Below are 22,681 nucleotides of genomic sequence, written 5' to 3'. Positions count from 1 at the left end.
TGAATTTGACCGAATGAACGGACTGTCACACCAGTCCACGTGACACACGTAACGTCCAGCATAGATAAATACGAAGTATTATTATTAGAATGAATGAAAGTAGATAAAGATATTTTTCTTTATAAACACTATTGTATCGCTCTATTTTCATTAGCATGATATGCTAAACTGTTCGATAATAGTGGATTCAACGTAACGCTTTTTTTTGTTTGCTTTCCACCACTACAACAACAGTGATTGATACGATGTGATAAATGTTTCGTCTTTGTACAAACCAGTTGAGAAGCAGTGAACTAACATGCCGTGACGTTGTCCAACAATGTTTTGGTTCCTGGCGGTGACGTAATACACAAAAACATGGTTCCCTTGTTTTGAACCTGAAACGCGTGCTAAGTGTTCCTTTAACTCCACTACGCACGAAGATGCATTTCCGAAAGCGAGTGGCTGGAAGACATTGATAAGAGACGATGGCTCAGGCCGTGGAAACGTGTGCTGAATCCGGACGCAGGCTGGTGTGTACCATCCGTTAACGTTAGCCTATGAAGCGATATTGGCAGCGAGCTAATTAACGTAGCTAAGCTAACGCCTGCAACGTTGGGATGTTTGTCAAGTCACTTAAGGTGCTCAAGTTTGAGGCCACGGGGAGAAACGATAGCTCTCGCATTTGTCATGTTATAACTTCTTGTATATGTGTAATAGTTCAGTGGACGTATCAGTTAGACCAGATCAGTGAAACCCTGCAAAAAACACTTGACATGTATCGTTGTGTCTTTTCTCAGGACAAGTCTCGTTTCATGTTTATTGTGCTTGACGTCACATTTAATAAACAACTATACAACGCTACTATAGCAATGTAATTAATAACAAAAAACAAAATATGACCCTTTACTCCAGTTTTAAAGTGAGGAATAAAATAAATGTCCTATTATCCATCTTACTGGCTGTTTATGGTGACAGAGGGGCTGTTGTGTGTTTCAATTAACGCAATTAACGTGAAATAAATCATCTCGTTTTTAATGGCAGCGCTCCATCTGCCGAAGGATGTACGATGAAAACGAGGATTTGTCCGACGTTGAAGAAATTGCAAACATCCGAGGTTTCAGTGTGGAGGAAAAGCTTGTCAGTGACAGTTACAGCGCCACATTTGTCCACTTCATGGAGGGTAAAGGTAAAGTAACACATAGAATATCATTTTTTCTTTTGATTAGCCATTGTAGAGGTTTATTATATTTTGCAATACAATTGATTAGCTAGATGCACGTCTTTACCACAGTATATATTTGTTTTCCTATACATGTCTTTGTCTATAACACAATCAATATCTTCCAGACTTCTCTTATGAATACGTGCAAAGGGAGGCTCTCAGGACCCCACTCATTTTCAAAGAGAAAGATGGACTCGGGGTCAGGTGAGACAACATTTCTGTGAATTTACCAGCTTACAGATAGTTCTTAAGAATAACCATTGACAGTGCTCATGATGTTCATTGATCACACTTTAGATTTATTGTATGTTTATGTTTACTAAGTGACCTCAACCCCTGTCTTTCATAGAATGCCTGATCCAGAATTTACAGTCAGTGAAATTAAAGGCTTAGTTGGTGAGTAGGATGCTACACACACACACACACACACACACACACACACACACACACACACGCACACGTCAGCAAATATGTTTTATTTTTTGGATTTGAGATGATCTGAAGTGTCCTATGTCCCATGAGCATATGTACTTCCAGAGCACAGTTTGTGGAAGGTAAATAGTCCCCCCAGTTCTGATGGATTCTGTAGTGTGGTTGGCATAGCGAGCTGTACAAATTGTGGTATCAGCTAAAATGCCCAGAAATCGTGAAGAACCACTCTTTTGTTTAGTGGAATAAATATTTATACATTCAAAAAGCTGCTTTTTGGTAAAATATTGCACCTAGTGGAAGTGTGTGCACCAAAATAATATGAACAGCCAAAAATAATCGGACGAAAAGTCATAGTCACAGTATGTTCAAATTCCATAAACAATATATTTTATTATTTCAATGGTATTATTGCTTTTTGTTGACTGTTTTCTCCTTTGTAGGCTAGTATTTAATTTGTGAACATGCATGTTTATCTATTTGTCTATTTGTATGCCTAAAAATATTTTAGAAATTGCAATTTTCTTTCACATTAAAGTACAGCTGAATGAAGTCAAAACAGGATTGGGGAGTAGTTGCTCCATCTAGTGGGGAAGATGGTGAAATACACACAGTAGGAGGTTCTTGTTCATGGTGAAATCTGTGAAATGTCAACAATACACGTTTGCTCTGTATAAATCTCACAATAGCATGCTAGATTATTCTCTGAGAAGTTTACAGACAAATGGTAAGCATGTTAATGACAGTGGAAGTGCTCAAAGGTTCACGTCAACTTGTGCTGTGGTTGTCGCTTGCAGGGAGTCGTCGGTCTGTGGATGTTATGGACGTGAGCACTCAGAAAGGCTCTGAAATGAGCATGGCTCAGTTTGTCCGGTATTATGAGACACCAGAGGAAGAGCGGGACAAACTCTTCAATGTCATCAGCTTAGAGTTCAGCCACACTAAGCTGGAGAACCTCATCAAGCGGCCCACAGTGGTAATAAAGCATAATTAACTCTGTATGATGGCATAAAAGGTTTCATAAAGGTCACAAATCTGGTACAAAAGAAAGTATGACTAAGTGATTGGGGGTTAACAGTGCAGTTTTGCTCACTCTCCCAGGTGGATCAAGTCGACTGGGTGGACAACATGTGGCCTCCTGATCTGAAACATAGCCAAACCGAAGCCACCAATGTAATCTCAGACATGAAGTACCCTAAAGTGCAAAGGTACGACTTTCGCAACAACCTCTCCTGATCTGTATGTCTATGAAAGTCTGTGAGTAAAAGTAATGGAATGTGTACATATAGAAAATACTTGGGGGGGGGGGGGGAGTTGCTGCTCCCTTGCCAGTAAATACATAATACAATTTTTCTCCTCACGTCCGAGTGTCTCATATATCACTCTATCATTGTAGAGCGCTGCACACAGTCTGTGTTATCCATCTCATGGAAGTGCTCTTGATTGTTGCTAGGCAGCAGAGTTCTCCACAGTGGAGGATGGTTTTATAACAGCGGCAGTCTGACTGCACAGACGCCTCTCAGCCAATCAGCTTGCAGCATTTCTACATAGCTAATACCAACCAATTGTGTCTTTTCTTGTAACCCCAGTTGCTCGTATTTCCTCCCATCACTCCATGTCCCTCAGCTAACTTATATTTATTCATTTTATATATATATATATTTTTTTTTGTTGATAACGCTCATAGTTAGATGAGTGCAATTTAATGGGATTTGGTTGTACATAATAGAATAAATTAGGAGCAGATTTTACAGGTCTTTTCTATTATTATTTCAGCCAATAGCAACGTTTAATTTCAGTGTCACTAGTGGTTAGTTAAGCTGTTGTTATGCTGCTAAAGTAATGCTTGGTGTCGGTGCAGACAGACATGTTTGTGTTACTAAAAATGAATTGAAGATGCTTTTGGGCTCTGGGAAAAAGTGATGGCCATTTTCTTCACAATTTTCTTACCAATTTATACATTATTATTATTAATTATTTGCTAATACAAATAATAGTGAGTTGCAGCCCTAGTTGCAGTTTCATTATTATCTCTCATGCAAGCAATGTAGGATTTTTCTAAAAGACTATGTATGGACTCATATAAAATGAATCCCTCTTACTATTAGAAGTGTGCGGTGGTGTCTGTATCTATTTTTAAATACACTTGTTGGGTACATTTTTATAGATAAACGGAGCTGCTCACATCTGGCTAATTTACTGAATCATTTATGTCTCGGAGTGCTAATCATTCCTCAATTATCTTCCAGAGGAGAGCTGTCCCATTGTGATACATTTCCTATGCTGTAGTGCTCCTGTAAGTGGTTTCTTGTGGTGTTTTAGCTGCTGTTTTCAGCAAAACACAGCTGAGATTACCTCTGCCATGTAATTGGTTGAGCACGGTTTTTCCTTTTTAGATCTTTTTTATGAATGTCAGGCTGTACTTGTACAGCCTCACAATCAACAACAGGATTCTTTTTGAATTTTGTTGTTGTCTCCTTTTTCCTGCTGTAGGTATTGTTTGATGAGTGTGAAGGGCTGCTACACAGACTTCCACATCGATTTCGGCGGAACTTCTGTTTGGTATCACGTGTTCAAGGGACAGAAAGTAAGTTAATTCTCCTCTCTTATCTGCTATTTTGTGCATCAAATCTTCATTTAACGGTTAAGGGAAGAAATTAAGAAAATGTATGTCTGGTAATATAAAGTGTTTCTAACAGTTTCAGAGTTGATATTTCACCTTAACCTGGCATCGACTGTACAGTACAAGTTTTAAATGAAATCTCTGCTGCTCCTCAGGTGTTCTGGCTTGTGCCTCCAACCCCTCATAACCTCGCCCTTTATGAGGACTGGGTCCTGTCAGGCAAGCAGAGTGATCTCTTCCTGGGAGACCGAGCTGATGGGTGCCAGAGAGTGGAGCTTGACCAAGGATACACGTTCTTCATCCCATCTGGTGTGTTGGCATGGTTGTTTTGAAAGTAGCCAGCAGGAAAAGTTTGGCTGCCTCTTCAATGAACAGTAATGCCGGGCTTTACCTGACCATTATACGGTATATTCTTCAACTATGTGAATTTGCATGAATCCTCCGTTTCTCTTTTGTGTATGTCTTGTACTTTTTTTGTAATTAAGGGTGGATTCATGCTGTCTACACTCCAGAGGACACCCTGGTATTTGGAGGCAATATTCTGCACAGCTTCAACATTCCTATGCAGCTTACCATCCATGAGATAGAGAATAGGACTAAGGTAGGAGCCTCGCGGGATTCTCCGTTGTGTGGCTGAACTGTTGCCTGCACTGCAATACGTTAAGATACATGATAAATCAATCTCTCTGAGAACCAGGGGAAGGCGAAGAGGTCACCTGTGCAAGAGACAGCAGAATGAGAGATGTGATGGAGGAGGAATTGATTTGCCTGAGATTGACAGAGAAATAAGGGATACGAGTCAAAGGGCAAAATATTTGGGAGTGACAACATGACAACAAATATCAATGTTTAAGTCAGGAAGATGTGTCGGAGCCCAAAAGCAATACTAATCTGTGTGTTGTAAGATATTGGGAGCTCGATAAGAAAAGGGGCACGGAGGGATGTGAATGTAAGTGATTATACATCAAAGAAAGATGCATGAATATCTATAATAGTTGTTTTGAAAGTTTTAATATGTCCCTCATACTTACAAAGGCAATATCACTTCATGCGTAGATTCTGAATTTTATGTGTTTCTCTCGGAAAGAAAATCATTTTCCTTTTTCTTAATCAGTGTGGTGTACGTTGTGCTCCACCAAAATCCATATTATGAAACTCTTAGGTCATATTTAACAAAGAAATGATGAAATATGACCTCTTTCTTTCTAATAGGTTTTAAAGCTGTATTATTGCAAAAGAATAATCATGTTACATAGAACTTAGGCCAGCCTGTGGGATTGCAGTTTGTCCCTGAAGACGTGCGCATGTTTCCTTGTGTGCATGAGAGGACAGTGTCTGAACTGATGGAGATAACATATTGTGATCGAGTGATAATCTCTTTGCACTGCTGTCGCTGTCACTGATCCGTGTTCTGTCTGAAGTCTCTGTCATGTAAAGAGACAGACAGAACTCGGGTTAAGCGAACACGCGGGCAAGATTACCCGACATTTAAGAAATCAGGTTTCTACAAAAAGCCAACAATAACTAGATAACCTGAGTGCATGTTAATATTAGGTGTTTTTCCCCCCCCTGTCTTCAGGTTAATTCCAAGTTCCGTTTCCCCTTCTACTATGAGATATGCTGGTATGTCCTGGAGAGATACCTGCACTGCCTCACCAAACGCTCCTACTTTTCTCAGGAGAGCCGCAAGGAGCCTGTGCTAATGGGTGAGTGAACTTAAGTAATGCAGCTGTCTATTCACTATTGGACATAGTCAAGAGGGTGCATTGGGGGTACAGAGGGCGACTGTGGCTAAGTGGAGAGCAGGGCCCTCCTTCAATCAGAGGATCGGTGGTCCGATCCCCAGCTCCGGCTCCGCTAGTCGCATGTCGATGTGTCCCTGAGCAAGAAAATTGCTGTGCCTACGGTGTATGTGATAGAATCTGAATTGTAAGTCGCTTTGGATAAAAGCGTCTGCTAAATGACTGTATTGTAATGTAATGCATTGTGGGTTACCTGCTGTGTCAGACAATCAGACATGTCAGGCATTCAGTTTCAGTGCAATGGTGGATCATAGGAGTCATTCTTTGCTATTTCCAGAGTTATTTCTGCAGCTGATGGCATTCTTCCAACAAGAAGAAAAATAGAATGTGGAAATATGATAAGTCATTTCAACTATTTTTTTCTCTCTTTTCGTCCCTTCAGACTTTGAGACAAAGGCAAACACAGAGAGCCCCTACTCCGACTCAAGGAGCCAGGACATGAACGAGGACTCATGTGAGACTCAAGTCAGGGATGGCCAGAGTGAAAAACCAGAGAAAGCTTCCCAGGATGGCCCCTGCTCTCCTGACAACCGGAGGGGCCAGCACCTCAAAGCTGTTTTATCTGTTGACTCTGAGGACAGCTGTAATCCCGGCTCCACATCTCTGGAGTTCCCTCAAACCCCTTCGGACTCTCCAGCCTCGGAGTCTCTGAATAAATGGACGCATTTGACCGAGTTTGAACTGAGCGGACTCAGGACGCTGGTTGAGAAGCTGGAGTCCCTCCCTGAAAATAAGAAATGTGTTCCCGAGGGAATAGAGAACCCACAAGCCCTGCTGGAAGACATGAAGGTAAGAAACCAAAAAAGAGGACACAGTACACAGTCATTTTCACAATATTTGCCATTCAATAGACATTTGTCTGTTCTCTGTGGCCGTCTAGGTCGTCTTAAAGGAACACGCTGATGACGACCCCAAATTAGCGATCACTGGAGTTCCTGTGGTTTACTGGCCAAAGAAAACTATAAAGGTAAGAATACTTCAGTGGCACTCCGAGGCTTTATTATTGCTTTTGGACCAAATATTGTTCAATAGAAATAGAAAGAAAACTGAGCCCAGGTGATGGACAGAGCCTGGTTTGATCACCTGTCACTTGTCTCGTGGTGCATAACATTTCTGAACTTTTCACCTGAAACGCTAATTTTGTAAAAATGTCATTGCACCGTCTACAACATCTTTAACTTTAAAGATGGATATTGAGAAGATGGCAGGAGTACAGTTTATGTTTTAAAGGAGTTAAAATGTGGTGATGATATAGCTACGATCCACTGACTGGTGGTTAGTGACCAGTAACCGGTAACAGTGTGAAACCTTAATTTAATGTCATACAATTAATAATCAACGGACAATATGATCTTGCTTTTGATATGTTTGACTTACTGTCTAAGAAGGGTCTGGTTTTTAATATCAACACTCTAAGAACACTCTTTGCTTTCCTCCATTCACACATACCTCTACATACTACATACTGTATGTTGCTGTCATTAACATACTTTAGTATTGGCTCTGACTATTTTAAATAAACTGTTGACCATTTTTCAGACCAGATACACAACTTCACTGCTTACATGTTTGTTGTTACACTTCAGGCTTACTCAGAAATTCAAAAAGGACATTTTCAGTCATATTTTTCCGTCTCTGCTGATGCTCATTACTTAAGTACTGGTTACGCATTTGCCTTTCGGTCATCAGTGTGCTGCACAAAAAAACCTCCTCAGATATTGTAAGACTTGACTAGCTGTGAACACTTGCAGGTCTGAAGTGTGTTTAATGTCTGTTTGATTTATCTTGAGGTGAGCAGGAAGAGCAGGTAAGAGGGTCAACATCAAGGCTTTTACATTTATTGGCTAAATCTAAGAAGAAAAATAACGACCTCCTCCGTTTTCCCATATACCGAGTATGAAAAGGCCGAAATTACTATTATTGAAATGACACACAGATGTACAGTGTTTATTTTTAACGCACCATAAAAATGTGGAGACATAAATATTTAATGGTGGTAAAAAAATACAGCAGGTGCTGAGGAATGTCAGCCAAAAATAACTAAAATGTGAGATTTAATTACGAAAGTATGTTTGCACGTTCCACATTGATAACTCTATTGAAGCTAACTGTTTTACATTTCATATTTTCTAAACACACTTTTACACTTTCTGTGAATAATTCATTGTCCAAACAGATGCATGAAGTGTGTAACAGGGCGCAGAGGCCTCAACAGGAGGTGGGTGGATGGGACGTGTTGTATCTGAATGTATGGAGGCGAATTCTATTGGTTTTATGGACCCTCTGGATCACCCCCACCCGTCCCGCCAGAGACCAGCTGCTGGTGGTGGGGCCTCTTTGTGTTTGCCTTTTGTAATGAGATGCCATCTGGCTCTATTGGCTGTGTGGAGCCTTCTCTCCTCTCCCTGTGATACCCATCATGAATATGACAAACACCTTCTCTGCATTTGGTCTCCTCATTGGATAGAGGCAGACACCCCCAGTGCATATTCTGATGCACAGCAGCCTCCCATTGGCCCGGCGCTTCTGAACACCCCTCCTGTTCTTTTCTGGGAGTGGACCCATATTAATGAGGCAGGCTTGTCTGTGTTTCCTACATCTGCTTGTGGTATTGTGGAGCTTTAGAGTAGGAGGGAGGGCTGGAGGCCAGACAGCAGTAGCAAGGAGTAGAAGGAGGAGGAGACTGCAGCCATGTCAGTTTGCTGTGAGCTGGACGATGCGTGAAAACCAGCCATGGCCATGTCGCTGAGCGCTGATGATGAGGACTACGATTCAGACTCTGAGCAGGTTAGCACACAAAACCTCTGCAGGCAGGCGTAGTGAGGCCACCAGAGGAACGCTTGTGCCAGACAGAGCAGTGTGCAGCATCACAGGGCAGCGAGGAAATGGAGCTTCCTGGAGAGAAATGCATTTATTCAGTTCATTTATTCTGTGCTTGGTCTTTGATTTTTTTTTGCCCTTTGTTTTTCTGATAGGTGTGTGTGTGTGTGTGTGTGTTTTGTCAGGTGAAACCAGCAATAGGAGAAGGCTGTGTTTATATAGCTCAGAGCCTCAGGGCTGCTAGTGGTTGTCTCAAAGCAGAGGAATGGAAATGCATGTCGATGCAGAGGATTAATCTTTCATGGTTTGGTTGTAAAAGCACCAGATACAAATATTAGAATATATGTGAAAGCAGTTATTATGAAAGGAATATTCAAGATTGTTCGGTTTAAATGGCTGAGAGATCTAAGATGATACTTGCTTACACAGCAAGAAATGTGGAAAGTTAATTTGAATATCTCTTTTGCTTAACTCTGAACCACACCCCCTCACATTCATTCTTTGGCTGCCTTTGGATTTGAAAAACATTGACTGCAGACGTCCATTTGACTCTTTTGACAAATAGTATAACACATTTTCTGTTGTGGTTGTTCCAGTCATGTAAATGTATATATATATGTTGAAGAACCTGCAAGTTTAGATTTCAGGTGGTGTAGCCCAAAAGCATCCAGCACCAGTCTGAACAACTTTACACTTAATCTCCTAAACATGCACTGCATACTCTGTACAGTGGGTTTGCTGATCGACACAGTTGCTGCTGTTCAGACAACCTTCCTCAGCTTCTGAGTAACTATACACTCCAGAGGTTTTACTCAGGTTGGTGTGTAACACTTGTTCCACTTTCCTTTTGTCATTATGTAAAATCTGGGCTAAACACAACACACCGTGTACTAGAGAAGTCACATGTTTCTGTCTTTGCTTTTTCAAATACAGCATCAACTTTATAACATATGCCAAAGTAAACCCTCCAAGAACTTGTGAACACATATTTTCTTTTGCTAATTAAATTTGTTCACATATATTACTAGTGATATAGAAAAGAGGCAGTAATAATTTAATAAACGGCATAAATATGGCTTTAAAAAGCACAGTGTTGCGTGATCTCATCTGATCTGATTTTGAATTTCTTCGGCTTCTGATAAAACAATATGTCCTGTTGTTTCTGCAATCTGTGCTCAGCATGCACTGTCTTCAATGTGTGTTTAAGGTGATGTTAAGTATATCCACAGTAATTGATTTCCACTGCTCTCCACAGCAGCGTCAGAGGCTCCAAGCCAGTGTCAATGAACATTAAAGTCTTCTTCTCATCATGTTTCCCAGCTGAATGGGCTTTGAAGAGCCATTGAATTACTAGTTGGTTACTTGCACTGTCCTTGCACTGAGGAAACGTGTGTATTACGTTCTGTGAAGAGGTGTGTATACTACAGCTACTAATGCTAAACAAAAAACACTTCGACCTGAGACAGAAAGTCGTTACTGTGAGTGATAGGCAGTTTATTTCGTTGCTCCTTTTATTCAGAGCTTCAGAGGGATATCTGCTTTAGAGATCACTCACATAGTGGACGGGGATGATTTAGTGGACAGTATGGACAGCGTTCTGAAGTATCTTTTTATTTTTACACCTGCAGTTACAGCTTAGGTTTCAGGTGTGTACATGTGTGTACATGCTATTCGATGTGATCTGACATGAGCAGATCGCTCATAACGCCGACCTGTTGTCTCACGTTTGTAGGAAGTGGCAAATTACAGATTATGGTGTGTGTGTCTTTTCCTTGGATATTTGGTCTCATCCCAGTGTGGCAGCCCTCCTGTCTCTAATCCCCTTGAGTACCTCCAGAACAGTCCAGGGCAGACTGCACAAGCCCTACCGCCCCCAATAATTCACTCTAATCCCGTCTGGTAAACACATATCTGACTGCCTATGTCAGTCTATTTCATGGCTATTGTTAGAATACATGATTGTAACGTGCCTAAGATTGAGCCTTCTTTCTTTTTCTGTTAGAGAGTCTCATTACAGTTCTTATTGGTTACAAGTCAGTGTGTCATAGACTGTTCTGTTAGGGAATGGGACGTGGCTGTTGCTATGCTGACTCCAGGAGAATCTGCACTGCCGATGTAACTAAAGAAATCTGATCTTCATTTCCAAGAGCTGCAGTCTTTTGCACTCCTTCTCCTCGTTCATTTCATCTCACACATTGCTACATATTTGTCTCACACGGCGCGGTTGGCAGTATACGGCACGCGCGGCTTTCATGGTCAGAATATGTTGCTGTGGTTGGGCTCTGAGCCCGAGAAGGAGCGGAATGTATAATACTAGAACAATAATGATGGAGATCAAAAGCATCTCATCTCCATTACCCAGTTCTATCAAATAGAGCACATTTAATGTGTACTGATGTAAATCAGTCGGCGCCCTCCTAACACAGAATAATGGCTCCATGTGTGATATGTAGCTGTAAGTGCAGCTTTTCTTTGAAGTAGAAACATGCAAAGCAAGTGAAGTGCTAAATTTGGAAGATGCCCCCAGGGACATTCTTAATTTGTTTGTTTTTCTCCTGGATTCTGTGCTTTAACAGCCATGAATGAAGAAAGAACACATCATCACATTTATGTTTGTTGATATGTGTATATTCATGTATGGATGCGTCTCGGGTTAGCATCTATTGACCCAGAGTTACAAAGCGCAAAGAAAGGATAAGGCATTCATGCTTACATAAAGCATACATGGGTCCTACATGACCCCTGCTGAATTTAATGGAATATGTACATGATTCTAAGTGCTTATTATTGAGCCAAAGCACCATTATTAATTGAAATGCAAAGTAATTTAGGTCATTCGATGGAGGAGCTCCGCAGAGCTTAATGCCTCCCTTTTACTTTAAGCTGACATTTTGGTTAAAAAGAAATCACTGAATTGTCAAATTGATTTGACCATTTAGTACCTCGTGAGATAATGATTCTAAAGCATCTGCAGTCTTCTTTGTGAACGATAATAATGATGCTTGCTGCCTATGACACATTTGCTTCACAGTATTGAGTAAATGCACTTATATTTGCTGTATTCGACTACTTAACTATACTTAAGTAGCATTTGTTATATATCTTTTAGAAATATCCTTCCGTCTTTATGTCAACAAACTATTTCATCTGACCTTTTAGATACCTGTTTGTGAGATATTTGTTGCCTTATAATTTTAGGCACATGACACTCTGCATCCTCTTTATCCTTTTAGCCCCGGCCTCCCAACCGGCCGAAACCCAAGATGGCAGCTTCTCCTGCATCAGCAGTCAAGCTGTCAGCCGGTCGGGGAACATCTGGCGCCAGGAGGAGAAGGACGCGCTGTCGGAAGTGTGAAGCGTGCCTGCGGACGGAGTGTGGAGAGTGCCACTTTTGTAAAGACATGAAGAAGTTTGGCGGGCCGGGCCGCATGAAACAGTCCTGCATCATGAGGCAGTGCATTGCAGTAAGTTCACTGTTCATACTGTTCTCAGCTAAAGCTAAAGCCAGCGGGTTTAGCTTAGCTTAGCATAAAGACTGACAACAAGGGGGAACATCTGGCCTGGCTCTCTCAAAAGGTTAAACAAATCTACTTACCAGCACCTCTAAAGCTTGCTGGTTAACACGTTGTGTCTTGTTTGTTTAATCTACACAAAACCAAAAATTATTTCCCGCTGATATCCTGGGACTTTTTGCATTTCTTTGCACTTTTTGCATTTTGGGTTTTGTACAGATTAAACAAACAAGATACGACAAAAGCCAGTGAGCTTTAGAGTTGTTTTTTTAACCTTTAGACGGAGCCAGGATAGCTGTTTCCTCCTGCTTCCAGTATTTATGCTAAGCTAAGCTAACTGCTATCTGGCTCTAGCTGCGTATTCAGCCTGCAGACACGAGAGTGGAATCAATTTTCCGAACTAATTTCGTCAAATCTCAAACTGTTGTTTTCCTTTTGCTTTCCTTCAATGTTGAACGCTTTTGGTTTTGGGTCCATGTGGCTGTGAGGTTGTTGCTAGGGTGCTCAACATTGTTGCTAGGGCAGTGCAGGGTGATTACTATGGGTGTTTCAGGTGGTTGCCATGGTAGCCACACATGTAATATAAATAAGTATTTGCAGCAGCAGACGGCAGCTGTAGCAGTACTCACAGACGACCACGGAGAGAGAGAGAGAGAGAGACAGAGAGAGACAAAGACTGTTCACATGTTTCAGCACCACGGACAGAGACGAGCATCGTCAACAGACGATGAGGAAGACTCAGTTTGAATGAATGACCGCAGTAAACGAGAGTGAGGGAGACTTGGCATCTGTCCCAATGTCCCACACTTGCGGTCTTAAGCTCTTTAGCAACTGTGTCCCACTTTTAAGATGTGCCAATATGCTTAACCCACTCCTGGTGTACACTCAACACTGCTTCGGAGCTAAGAGCACGCTTTAGTTCCTCACGGTCTGGTGTGAAACATTTGCCCATTTGTTAGGGGTAATGCAACTAGCCTGTTTGCTAATTCAGTAAACAATTTGCAAGTTGTTAAGTTCATGACATATTGAATTCATTGAATATAGTTAAATGCAAATAAAACAAAACGTTCAATATAAACGGTGGTGGCAGACTATGAAATACTAGACCTTCAAAAAACAACAACAAAACACATCTTACTCAATATACTGTTTAATCCACAGTCAACATGTACACAAAACACCGCAGATAGCTACCTCACTTGAGTGCAGCATGTAATTAAACCTTAAATTAATGGAAACATTGGGTGGGTGTGACAGTGTGAGTTAAATAGTCCGCCAAGCACAATTGTGGCCAAGAGCAATTGTTCCTAAAGAGGATATTAGTTTGATACGGCAGCCTTATCTTCAAGCCTCTGTTTTTGTCTGCAGCCCGTCCTGCCGCACACAGCGGTGTGTCTCGTCTGCGGAGAGGCGGGGAAAGAGGACACGGTGGAGGATGAGGAGGAGAAGTTTAACCTCATGCTCATGGAGTGCTCCATCTGCAATGAGATTGTTCATCCCAACTGTCTGAAGGTAAATTAGTCAACATCAGTACGTGTCGAATGTTGTCAGACGAAGTGACGAATCAGGTGGAGGTGGTGCTGATGTGGATGTTAATGCTGCCAACGCAAACTTAACGCAAAACCTCCTCTTGTTTAGGTGAAAGATTCCAACGGAGTAGTCAACGATGAATTGCCAAACTGCTGGGAGTGCCCAAAGTGCAATCATGCTGGGAAAACAGGAAAAGTAAGTATCTGTATGGACCTCAAACTGTATGTGTCTGAGTCATGGAATCATTCAGTGAAAAGTTAAGCTTGTCTCGGAAAAATAAAGTTGTGCTCTCTGTTTTTCTAACCTTTTGGCCTCAAAGCAAAAAAGGGGGCCAGGATTTAAGTACGCGTCAAACCTTCCTGGTTCGCTGCTGAAAGAACCACGGTTAAACCGGGATTCGAAAGACGAGCCCGACGCCCCGATGTTGGCCACAGCGACTGTTACTGCTTTGACGACCACGTCTGCTGTGAAGAGAAAAGCGGAGCGGGAGGAAATCCCTAAGAGGAAAGAGGAAGAGCCTCCAAAGAAACGTCCTCCCTTGCTGTCTCTGGACGGTACGCTCCGACCAAGGCTAGAGGACAACCCACTGAGGAAGAAGAGGAAGCTTTTTGACACCCATGATGAACCTGTAATTGTGAAAAAGAAGGTAAGACCCTCATCTGTTTGTTGTCTTACCAGTTATGCTGAATAATGTGGAGTCATAGATGGCATTAATAATCTCATATGTATCTCACATATACATATATGTTTCTGAACAGTTTATTGTGAATATTACAAAGGGGGGAGATAATGAAGACCCGAGAACAGAATGATTAATCAACAATGATTAATCATTTTTGGTGGGTGTATTTGTTATTAAAATTAAAAATGAAATTGTATTACAATATGTCAGCCTTTTGTAAATCAATTTGGTGCTCAATTCTCTTGAAAATGTAACATAGAGTGAACTCAAATATGCAAAAACTATCCTCAAATTCACACTGATAAACGGACAACTGCTTTAAAAACCAACTATGTGTATCCTATTCTTTCTTAGAAGAAGCTTTCAAAACCAGATGATCCTTTGACTCCGAAGCTGTTGCGGCAAATCAAGACAGAAAATGATCACGGCGATGAAGAAGACGACCAGGAGGATCACGAAGAAGATGGATTTACTTTGGACAGGATTCATTTAAAGGGGAAACGTGAATATGATGACGAGGACCAAGCCGAAGACGAGGAGGGAGCGGAAGAGGAGACGGTGAAAAAAGAGAGAGACAGCAGTACGGAAGACAAAGCCAAGGTCCTGTTAAGTCCACTGCTAAGAACATCCGCAGCCAGAGAGAGTGAACAATCCTCCAACTCGCCCAGAGCTGGACCAAGCAGCGAATCCGGAGATGCACAGGAGAGGAACTCTGCTCAGCTAAAGGCTCGCCATCAGCGGCGACGCCTCCCCAACAAAGAGCTGAGCAAAGAGTTCAACCAGGAGGTTCCCAAGAAAGAAGACTGTCTCTCCAACCAAAACCACGGCTCAGTGAAGACGGAGGACGGTTCAGCCAATCACAACCGACGGCCGCTGAAGAACGAGGACTCCGTGACCAATCACAACCGCAAACCACTAAAAACGGAGGACTCAACCGCTAATCAGAGCCGCAGGGCCCTTAAAACAGAGGAAGGTTTGGCCAACCACAACAGACGCCCGCTGAAAACGGAGGACAGCCTGGCCAATCAAAACCACAGGCCTGTAAAAACTGAGCCTGAGAACGAAGTAGAGGACCAAAAGCCTCGATGGCCTCTTAATAACGGCAGCAGCGACCTGGGCGACTGGCTGCGGCACAGGGGGAAGGAGGCGAATGAGGCGACGCGTGGTTACTCGCCACTGGGCTGGAACAGAGGCATGCAGATCACGCCCATATGCCCCCGTCCACTCCCCTGCCGGTCGCCGCCAAAATGCATCCAAATGGAGCGTCACGTGATCCGGCCCCCTCCCATCAGTCCTCCGCCTGACAGACTCCCGCTGACCGACGGTGAAGCGCACGTGATGCGAAGGGAGATGTGGATGGCGGTGTTCGGCCACTTGACTCACAGAGATCTTTGTGTGTGCATGCGCGTCTGCAGGACCTGGAACAGATGGTGAGTACAACACGTACTGTGCAGTTGAAAACATGTCTTTCACACTTCGTTACGCAACACCCGTCTGTAAGAACACCGTGTCTCGACCAGGTGCTGCGACAAGAGGCTTTGGAAGCACGTCAATCTGAACCGCTGCAAGTCCATCACACCTCTCATGCTGAGCGGCATCATCCGGAGACAGCCGGCAGCTCTGGACCTCAGCTGGACCAACATCTCCAAAAAACAACTCAGCTGGCTCATCAACAGACTGCCAGGTAAATACATTCAACCAGCAAATCGCCTGTGTTAACAAGGCGGTGTGTGTTAACAAAAAACTGAAAAAAAAGTTTTTAATCGATTTTATGTAGTTTTTAAAAAGTCATAATTCTCATATGTCCCCATATGGATCCTCTACATGGATAATTGTGTCTCCAGAGGCTCCATGAATCCATGAGTTTTTCTTTGTTGCTTCTAAATGTCTTTGCTGGATCACTCAGCTAATTAGATGAGAATACTCACTGCTTCTGTGTTGGTTTATTTTGTGGCCGCAGATTAACTAAAACTCTGGAGACGTAAAAACTGAAAAATAGGGCACATTTCTTCAACAGACTGAATGAGAGTCTGCAGTATATTTGGCTTGCTGTGGTGCTGCTTGGGGCCACAAAGAACAGGTTTTATATCGTTTACAGAAGATCAGTGAAGTGTATCTTTAGTGTAAAAGGTGTCTGACACGAGGCTCTGTATGTCCCCGCTGTTTCTGCAGGTCTGCGTGTGCTGCTGTTGTCCGGATGCTCCTGGGTGGCGGTCTCTGCTCTTTGCACCTCCAGCTGTCCTCTTCTGCGAACTCTGGATGTTCAGTGGGTTGAGGGACTGAAAGATGCCCAGATGAGGGACCTGCTGTCGCCTCCTACAGATAACAGGCCAGGTACCGACCTGCAATTCACACACACGGTCTGAACAGTCTGAGGCTGAGCGAGCAACACCGTGGAGTAAAAGGAAATTATTATTATTATTAGGAATAGGAAATTAATGCGAGGAGTGGATATTTTACGTGTAACTTATATATACTAATATATGACAAAATGGGTCGCAAATATATAATTATTATTTCTTAAAACAGCTGGGCAGCAGTTTTTAGCAAAAGTTACTCAATCAGGAGTAAATACTGCATTTGTTCGTGACTATTTTTAGTTGCCGATTAATACACCATTGGCCCTCTAGTGATTATAGCAGGAAGGTTTATAAGGAAGGCGTATAAGGGGTTAAAGTCGAGATTAAATGAAAAATGCCCTTTTCTGATCATATTGTGCACCTATTTAACAATGTATGCAAAACAATTACAAAACAATTAATTTCTTCGTATTTTCATATCAAAATCCAATCATGTTTTCTTCCTTTAAAGCAAGATATGAAGTGTGCTTAAATGAGCTCGTACTAACCAGTTTCAACCAATAATATCATGACAGCCATCAATCAATCAACCTGCAACTTTTAGCGACAAGGGCGGTTTGTGTGGAGCTACAGTCGATCAGTATCACGCTACATTCTAAGCACGGACACTTTTTAGGTGTGATTTGAATTAAATCCCTCTTGTAACTGCACACCGCTCAAATATTCCGTTTCACTTGGAAAACACGTAACGGTACAGAAGCTGAAAAACGTTCTAAAAAAATCAACTATATTGCCCATGTTTAGGAACATGTCACTCAGTGCAACGTTGTGGCTCATCGATGTGGGTTTAATAGTTTTTGAACAACGACGGAGGAATAAGCCGTGTCTGGCTTTTGGAAACAAGCCATACGTACAACATAATGCTTGTTAGATGGAACTATCTACAAAATAGCACCTTTACCATGATTTTCTCTCAAACATCCGTCTTCTGCTTTTTAGGTCAGTTGGACAACAGGAGTAAACTGCGTAATGTGGAGGAGCTGCGCCTGGCAGGCTTGGACATCACAGACACGTCTCTGCGCCTCATCATACATTACATGCCCTCGCTGTCCAAGCTGGACCTCAGCTACTGCAACCACGTCACCGACCAGTCCGTCAACATCCTGACTGCTGCAGGGACGACCACCAGAGACTCGCTCACTGACATCAACCTGTCAGGTAGGAGGCTGTCTTTGTTGGCTGTTAGACTGCCTGCATTCGACTTGCTCCCCCGAATGGCTAAACCCTGAACTCATACGACGTGTTGAATTGTTGTGTCTATCCGCTTCCAATGAATTTATACATCAGTTCCACAGACGTAAAGAAAACATTTGACTTTACAGATGTGCAATGCAGCACAGTGAATATTTCGTCATATCGTTGTCGAATAGTTGCCAACAGAAAATTATTTAAAAACCTACTGATACCAAAAGTTCTGTCTGGAAGGTACTGTAAGAAAATACATCTAAACACCTCCATTTTTATGTGGGCCAGTTTATTAGGCACACCTCAGCTAAACTAATGCAGTCTGATAAATCGGACCTTCATGAGGATTTTAATGTTCAGTTTTTGTAGAAACTGTTTTAGAGAGGTTGTAGTTTGTGGCGCTACTTTGTGTTCATTATTCACAAATCGTGGAATATATTTTTATAGAATTTCATTCCATTTATTGAAGGTGCACGAAGGCTAAAAATAACCACATCTTATACTTGTTGTCTCTCTGGAATACCATTAAATGTGAAAAGCGTTGAATCAAAGGGCTCTAATGGAAACTGCTGCAAGTCAAATACATTTTGGCCTTCTGGCTCCTCATGTATCCTGAAACACTGCCCGCCATAATGAGGATTACATGTCCTAGAATATCGTAAAGGCTTGATTAATCCATGTGTGTCATAGCTTATGTCATGTACAGGTGATGCGCCACGCGTCGTTTGTTCTTTTTCTCCTAACCCCATTTCTCCCTGCAGTGTGCAACAGGGTCACAGACCAGTCGCTGACCTATTTCAAGCGCTGTGGAAGCATATGTCACATCGACCTGCGGTACTGCAAACAGGTGAGCAAGGAAGGATGCGACCGGTTCATCGCAGAAATGTCCGTCAGCGTGCAGTTTGAACTGATAGAAGAGAAGCTGCTGCAAAAGATCAGTTAGGAACACGGGAGGACTGTGTGACATTCACAAGTGGTGAAACTACTGACCACACGGAGGCAGCAGACGACTGTGTGCTTCGTTTACATCCGCCGGACAACGAGGACGCGTCTGTCTCTGTCCAGCTGACGTAAGAGGAGGCTGTGCTGCTAAGCCGGAATGTAAAAATGGAAATCTTGTCCTGTGAAGGCAATATTGCAAAAAAAAATGTTTGTTGTTGTTTGCACCTGTTTAAAAGTTATTTATTTCTTTATATATTGATTGTTTATGTATCGTATCATGACTATCTTTTAGTGTTAATAGACTCTTTTTTGTTTTTGTTCCAATGCAAAGTTTATTGCATTAGAGTAATATTTTTGTATCAGAAAGTGTTTCATACATTTATGTGCAGTATTGATTGCACCACTGTACAGTATCATACCATTGGAATTGATAATCAATCGGCATTACTGTTAAGCTCTTAATTGTTGAGAGGCAAAGGTCTAATGATTTGTTGCCAAACTGTAGGACGGTAGCTTCTGTTTGTGTTTTTATATTTGATTGTATGTTTCAGTGCCCTGTTTATGTTCGGACAAAGCTGCTGTATATTTTGTTTTCCATATAAATGATACAATTTGCACTGATACAGTAAATACGAATACATGAATGTATTCACGCATACACTTTACAGTGTACAGTCTATAAAGCTTTTTTTTTTTTTTTTTCAAAACTAAAATGTTCCGCTAATTCTACTAACAGCTTCTAGTTAACTGGGTTGTATTAAGACATAGCTGCATACAAACGTCTCTGCCAGTCTCCTTCACTCTTTAGTGTTATCGTTGCTTTGTGAAAGGACGCGTTTTAGCTCTGCATGCAGCAAAGACACATGTTTACACCACAGGCAATAGGGTTAGTAACTGAAACAATATAATCATCTGTTTACTCCCATCAGCTGAACTCCACATGATAAAAAAATGCAAAAAAAAAAAAAAGAAAGAAGCAACAATCAACAGAATGAGATTTGACATTTGCATACATCTTTTGGATGAGGCAGTTTTTTTGTGCCATTTGACAGAAGTGACGTGATTAACTCAGTCAAACAGACCAAGAGGCTGAAAGAAAATAATTCTGTATATTTCAAAATTCTCATGACCCCAGAAATGTGATTATAGTAAGGGAGCAGTATAGTATTCTGTTTCCAAGGGCAGAGATGGATATATTTTATTTAAAAGATATAAAGCCAGTAACAGTAAACCAATCAAGTCGAGTTTTTACCAGAGTATGAAATCGGATCACAATCCTGTCACTGAAAAACACATCTTCCCTGAAAGGTTTGTGCAAATGTGATTTTGTTTGTTCTTTTTTTTCTTAGTCAGAGACTCCACTGAAATATATATTTGTTAACACCGATTGTTTTCTTTAAAATCATTTCTTTAAAGTTTTTTTTGAGTTAAAGGTCTGAAGATAAAGTACTTGTCAACCTAGGGCATCAGTTTAGTAGCATTTTCACAAGTGTTGTTTCTTACACATTCATTCATCATCCTAATATTTAAAGTTATATAAAAGTTGCTCATTTTGCTATTGGAACTTAGTCTAACAAAGGTCGGACTCGACAGTTAAATTATTTGATAGGTTTACATTTTTCTTGAAAACTAAACTTTTTTAAAGACAAAGTCTTTTTGACTAGCACTTGATACGGTTCAGTGGATGGGTTTACATTTACATTCTATTTGTTTGTTTTGTATTAAAGCAACATGTCCTCATGAAATATTTTAGTACATTACTGTAAATGTTCAGTCTGTACATTATGTACATGTAAAGCCTCTAGGAAAAGTTAAGTCAACCTTTGAGATATTAAATTCATTTTAAATACTGAGCTGTGTGTGTGGTTATTATATATTGCTGTCATCACATTAGTATTATTTATGAGTGAACATTAACTGTATGACAACCACTACGTTGGCTGTAGGACAACAAAATCAAGCCGATTACAAAATGAAGAGCAGGTTTTACTTTCTGGTTTGTAGTACTGCATTTTATTGAATCTAATAAATCATTTATTTTCTCTTGTTTACCAAAATAAAAAGGTTCAACATTCCAAAATGTAAAGATCCAGGATTATGAGTGCTCATGATAACCTCCTACTCTGATAATACTGTAGCTGCCCAATGAATGACATCTTTGAGAAACGGCAGCATCGACAAACAGACGTACAGAGTTACAGTGTTTGTTACAGTGCATGGTGTCAGTGTCGGTTTTGGATCTGAAGCAGGCGGCGACAAAAAAGTGCTAGAAAAGCGAGACCATGACTGACGCAACTTTAATGGTGAGAGAGTGACGCGATCAGAGGACTGAGGAACTCGTCTGACCAAAATCAGCAGAGATACATTCTGAAAAACGGTATATTTTATGTTATTATAATTTTAAATCATGTCGCCTCCCAAGTAAATGGAAAAATATACATTTAATGACTTATAAGTAAACAACAATATAAGCTATCTATGCGATTCACTTAACTGCAATTCAGCTTCTTTTTTTTTTTTTTAAAGTAACACAGGCATACTGTACACACATATTGTAGTGACATCTGAGTTTACCGGATCTCATGACAAGAAAACAAAGTGTTTCATTTGCATAACAGGTTAAAGTAAACCAGGCTTTCTCTGCCTCTCACTCTGCGATGGACATTTGGAAGGAGGCCTCGACAACATGTCAAAAGGGATGTTGATGTTACACTCAGAAAAGAGAAAGTAGCACCGGTCACCTACCTAAGATCATCGACACATCAACGGACAACACAATCAGAGAAAGACACTTGGTAGACTTGGAGACTAAATGGAATTGCTTGGTGGCAGTTCTTTCAAATGAAAGGAGGACGAGTCTTTAAAAAGAAGATTCAAAAGAAATCTTCACTCAAGGTCCCCTTATTAGCTTTTTCTTGTCTCGTGGTCTTCCTCGGGAGAAGGATGAGACCATTTGATTGATCTCTCCGTCATACACGACCACCTTAGGTCACGGAGGCTGACCCGTCTCCGTGACAATCGAGCAAACTTCATCTTTCTGATGAAGTTTGTGAAATTTGAAAGCCCAGGAAGAAGCTAGTAAGTGGGCCTTGAGTTCAGATTTTTTATTTTTTTTTTCCCTAAAACTGCTGTTTCAAAGGTGACGAATGAACCTTCACGCTCAACAGCTCGGCGTTCGTTACCGTTCGTGTCTTCGGCAGAAATCATAACTGTGCACTTCATTTTTCGATGAGGAAACAATCACATCCTTTACGCAGCAAGTGTTCAAATGTTTCACACCTATTTCCTAAAGTACATTGGAGAAAAAAAAAAAAAAAAAAAAGAGTAAACTATCACACCAAGCTTGCTGGTTATGAGACGAATACACCAAGAAATCTGAACCAAATATCGATCAAAAGGCATGAGGTTTGGCACCTTGCACCCTCCTGTGTGCGAGACGAGATGACCCGGTGCTTGTGGTGTTCGGATTAACAAATAGACATTTAATAAAAACACATGTAAGTCTCTTCTTTTAAATATTGCACATCCTAAAAGAACACTGAGGGAGATAACACGGCGTCATGTGGCATGACTGTGTAAACCCTATTGACTC

The 22,681-nt window shown here is 41.4% G+C and overlaps 1 protein-coding gene across 1 annotated transcript; it reads left to right on the top strand.

Annotated features, from left to right (window-relative positions):
• The first annotated feature begins 412 nt into the window (after positions 1 to 412).
• kdm2bb (lysine (K)-specific demethylase 2Bb) lies at positions 413 to 20,875 on the top strand. The gene is made up of 21 exons (XM_079178691.1): positions 413 to 512; positions 1,024 to 1,168; positions 1,330 to 1,408; positions 1,554 to 1,600; positions 2,431 to 2,609; positions 2,735 to 2,841; positions 4,127 to 4,220; positions 4,412 to 4,565; positions 4,742 to 4,857; positions 5,836 to 5,962; positions 6,441 to 6,847; positions 6,939 to 7,025; positions 12,112 to 12,342; positions 13,759 to 13,902; positions 14,029 to 14,115; positions 14,240 to 14,566; positions 14,957 to 16,032; positions 16,123 to 16,286; positions 16,775 to 16,936; positions 17,902 to 18,120; positions 18,909 to 20,875. Exons 1-21 carry the CDS (start codon positions 468 to 470, stop codon positions 19,088 to 19,090), a joined length of 4,179 nt encoding a protein of 1,392 aa, XP_079034817.1. The 5' UTR covers positions 413 to 467; the 3' UTR covers positions 19,091 to 20,875.
• The last annotated feature ends 1,806 nt before the right edge of the window (positions 20,876 to 22,681 follow it).

The sequence above is a fragment of the Pholis gunnellus genome, assembly GCF_910591455.1.
Source record: "Pholis gunnellus genome assembly, chromosome: 18".
Taxonomy (NCBI): domain Eukaryota; kingdom Metazoa; phylum Chordata; class Actinopteri; order Perciformes; family Pholidae; genus Pholis; species Pholis gunnellus.
This window is presented reverse-complemented; position numbering and strand designations above follow the sequence as displayed.

Excerpts from the sequence above, each read along its gene's own strand:
- kdm2bb (XM_079178691.1), top strand. The coding sequence starts at position 468 with ATGGCTCAGGCCGTGGAAACGTGTGCTGAATCCGGACGCAGGCTG. Across the intron at positions 1,601-2,430 it reads TGAAATTAAAGGCTTAGTTG|GGAGTCGTCGGTCTGTGGAT; the intron begins GTGAGTAGGATG and ends TGTCGCTTGCAG. Across the intron at positions 2,610-2,734 it reads TCATCAAGCGGCCCACAGTG|GTGGATCAAGTCGACTGGGT; the intron begins GTAATAAAGCAT and ends TCACTCTCCCAG.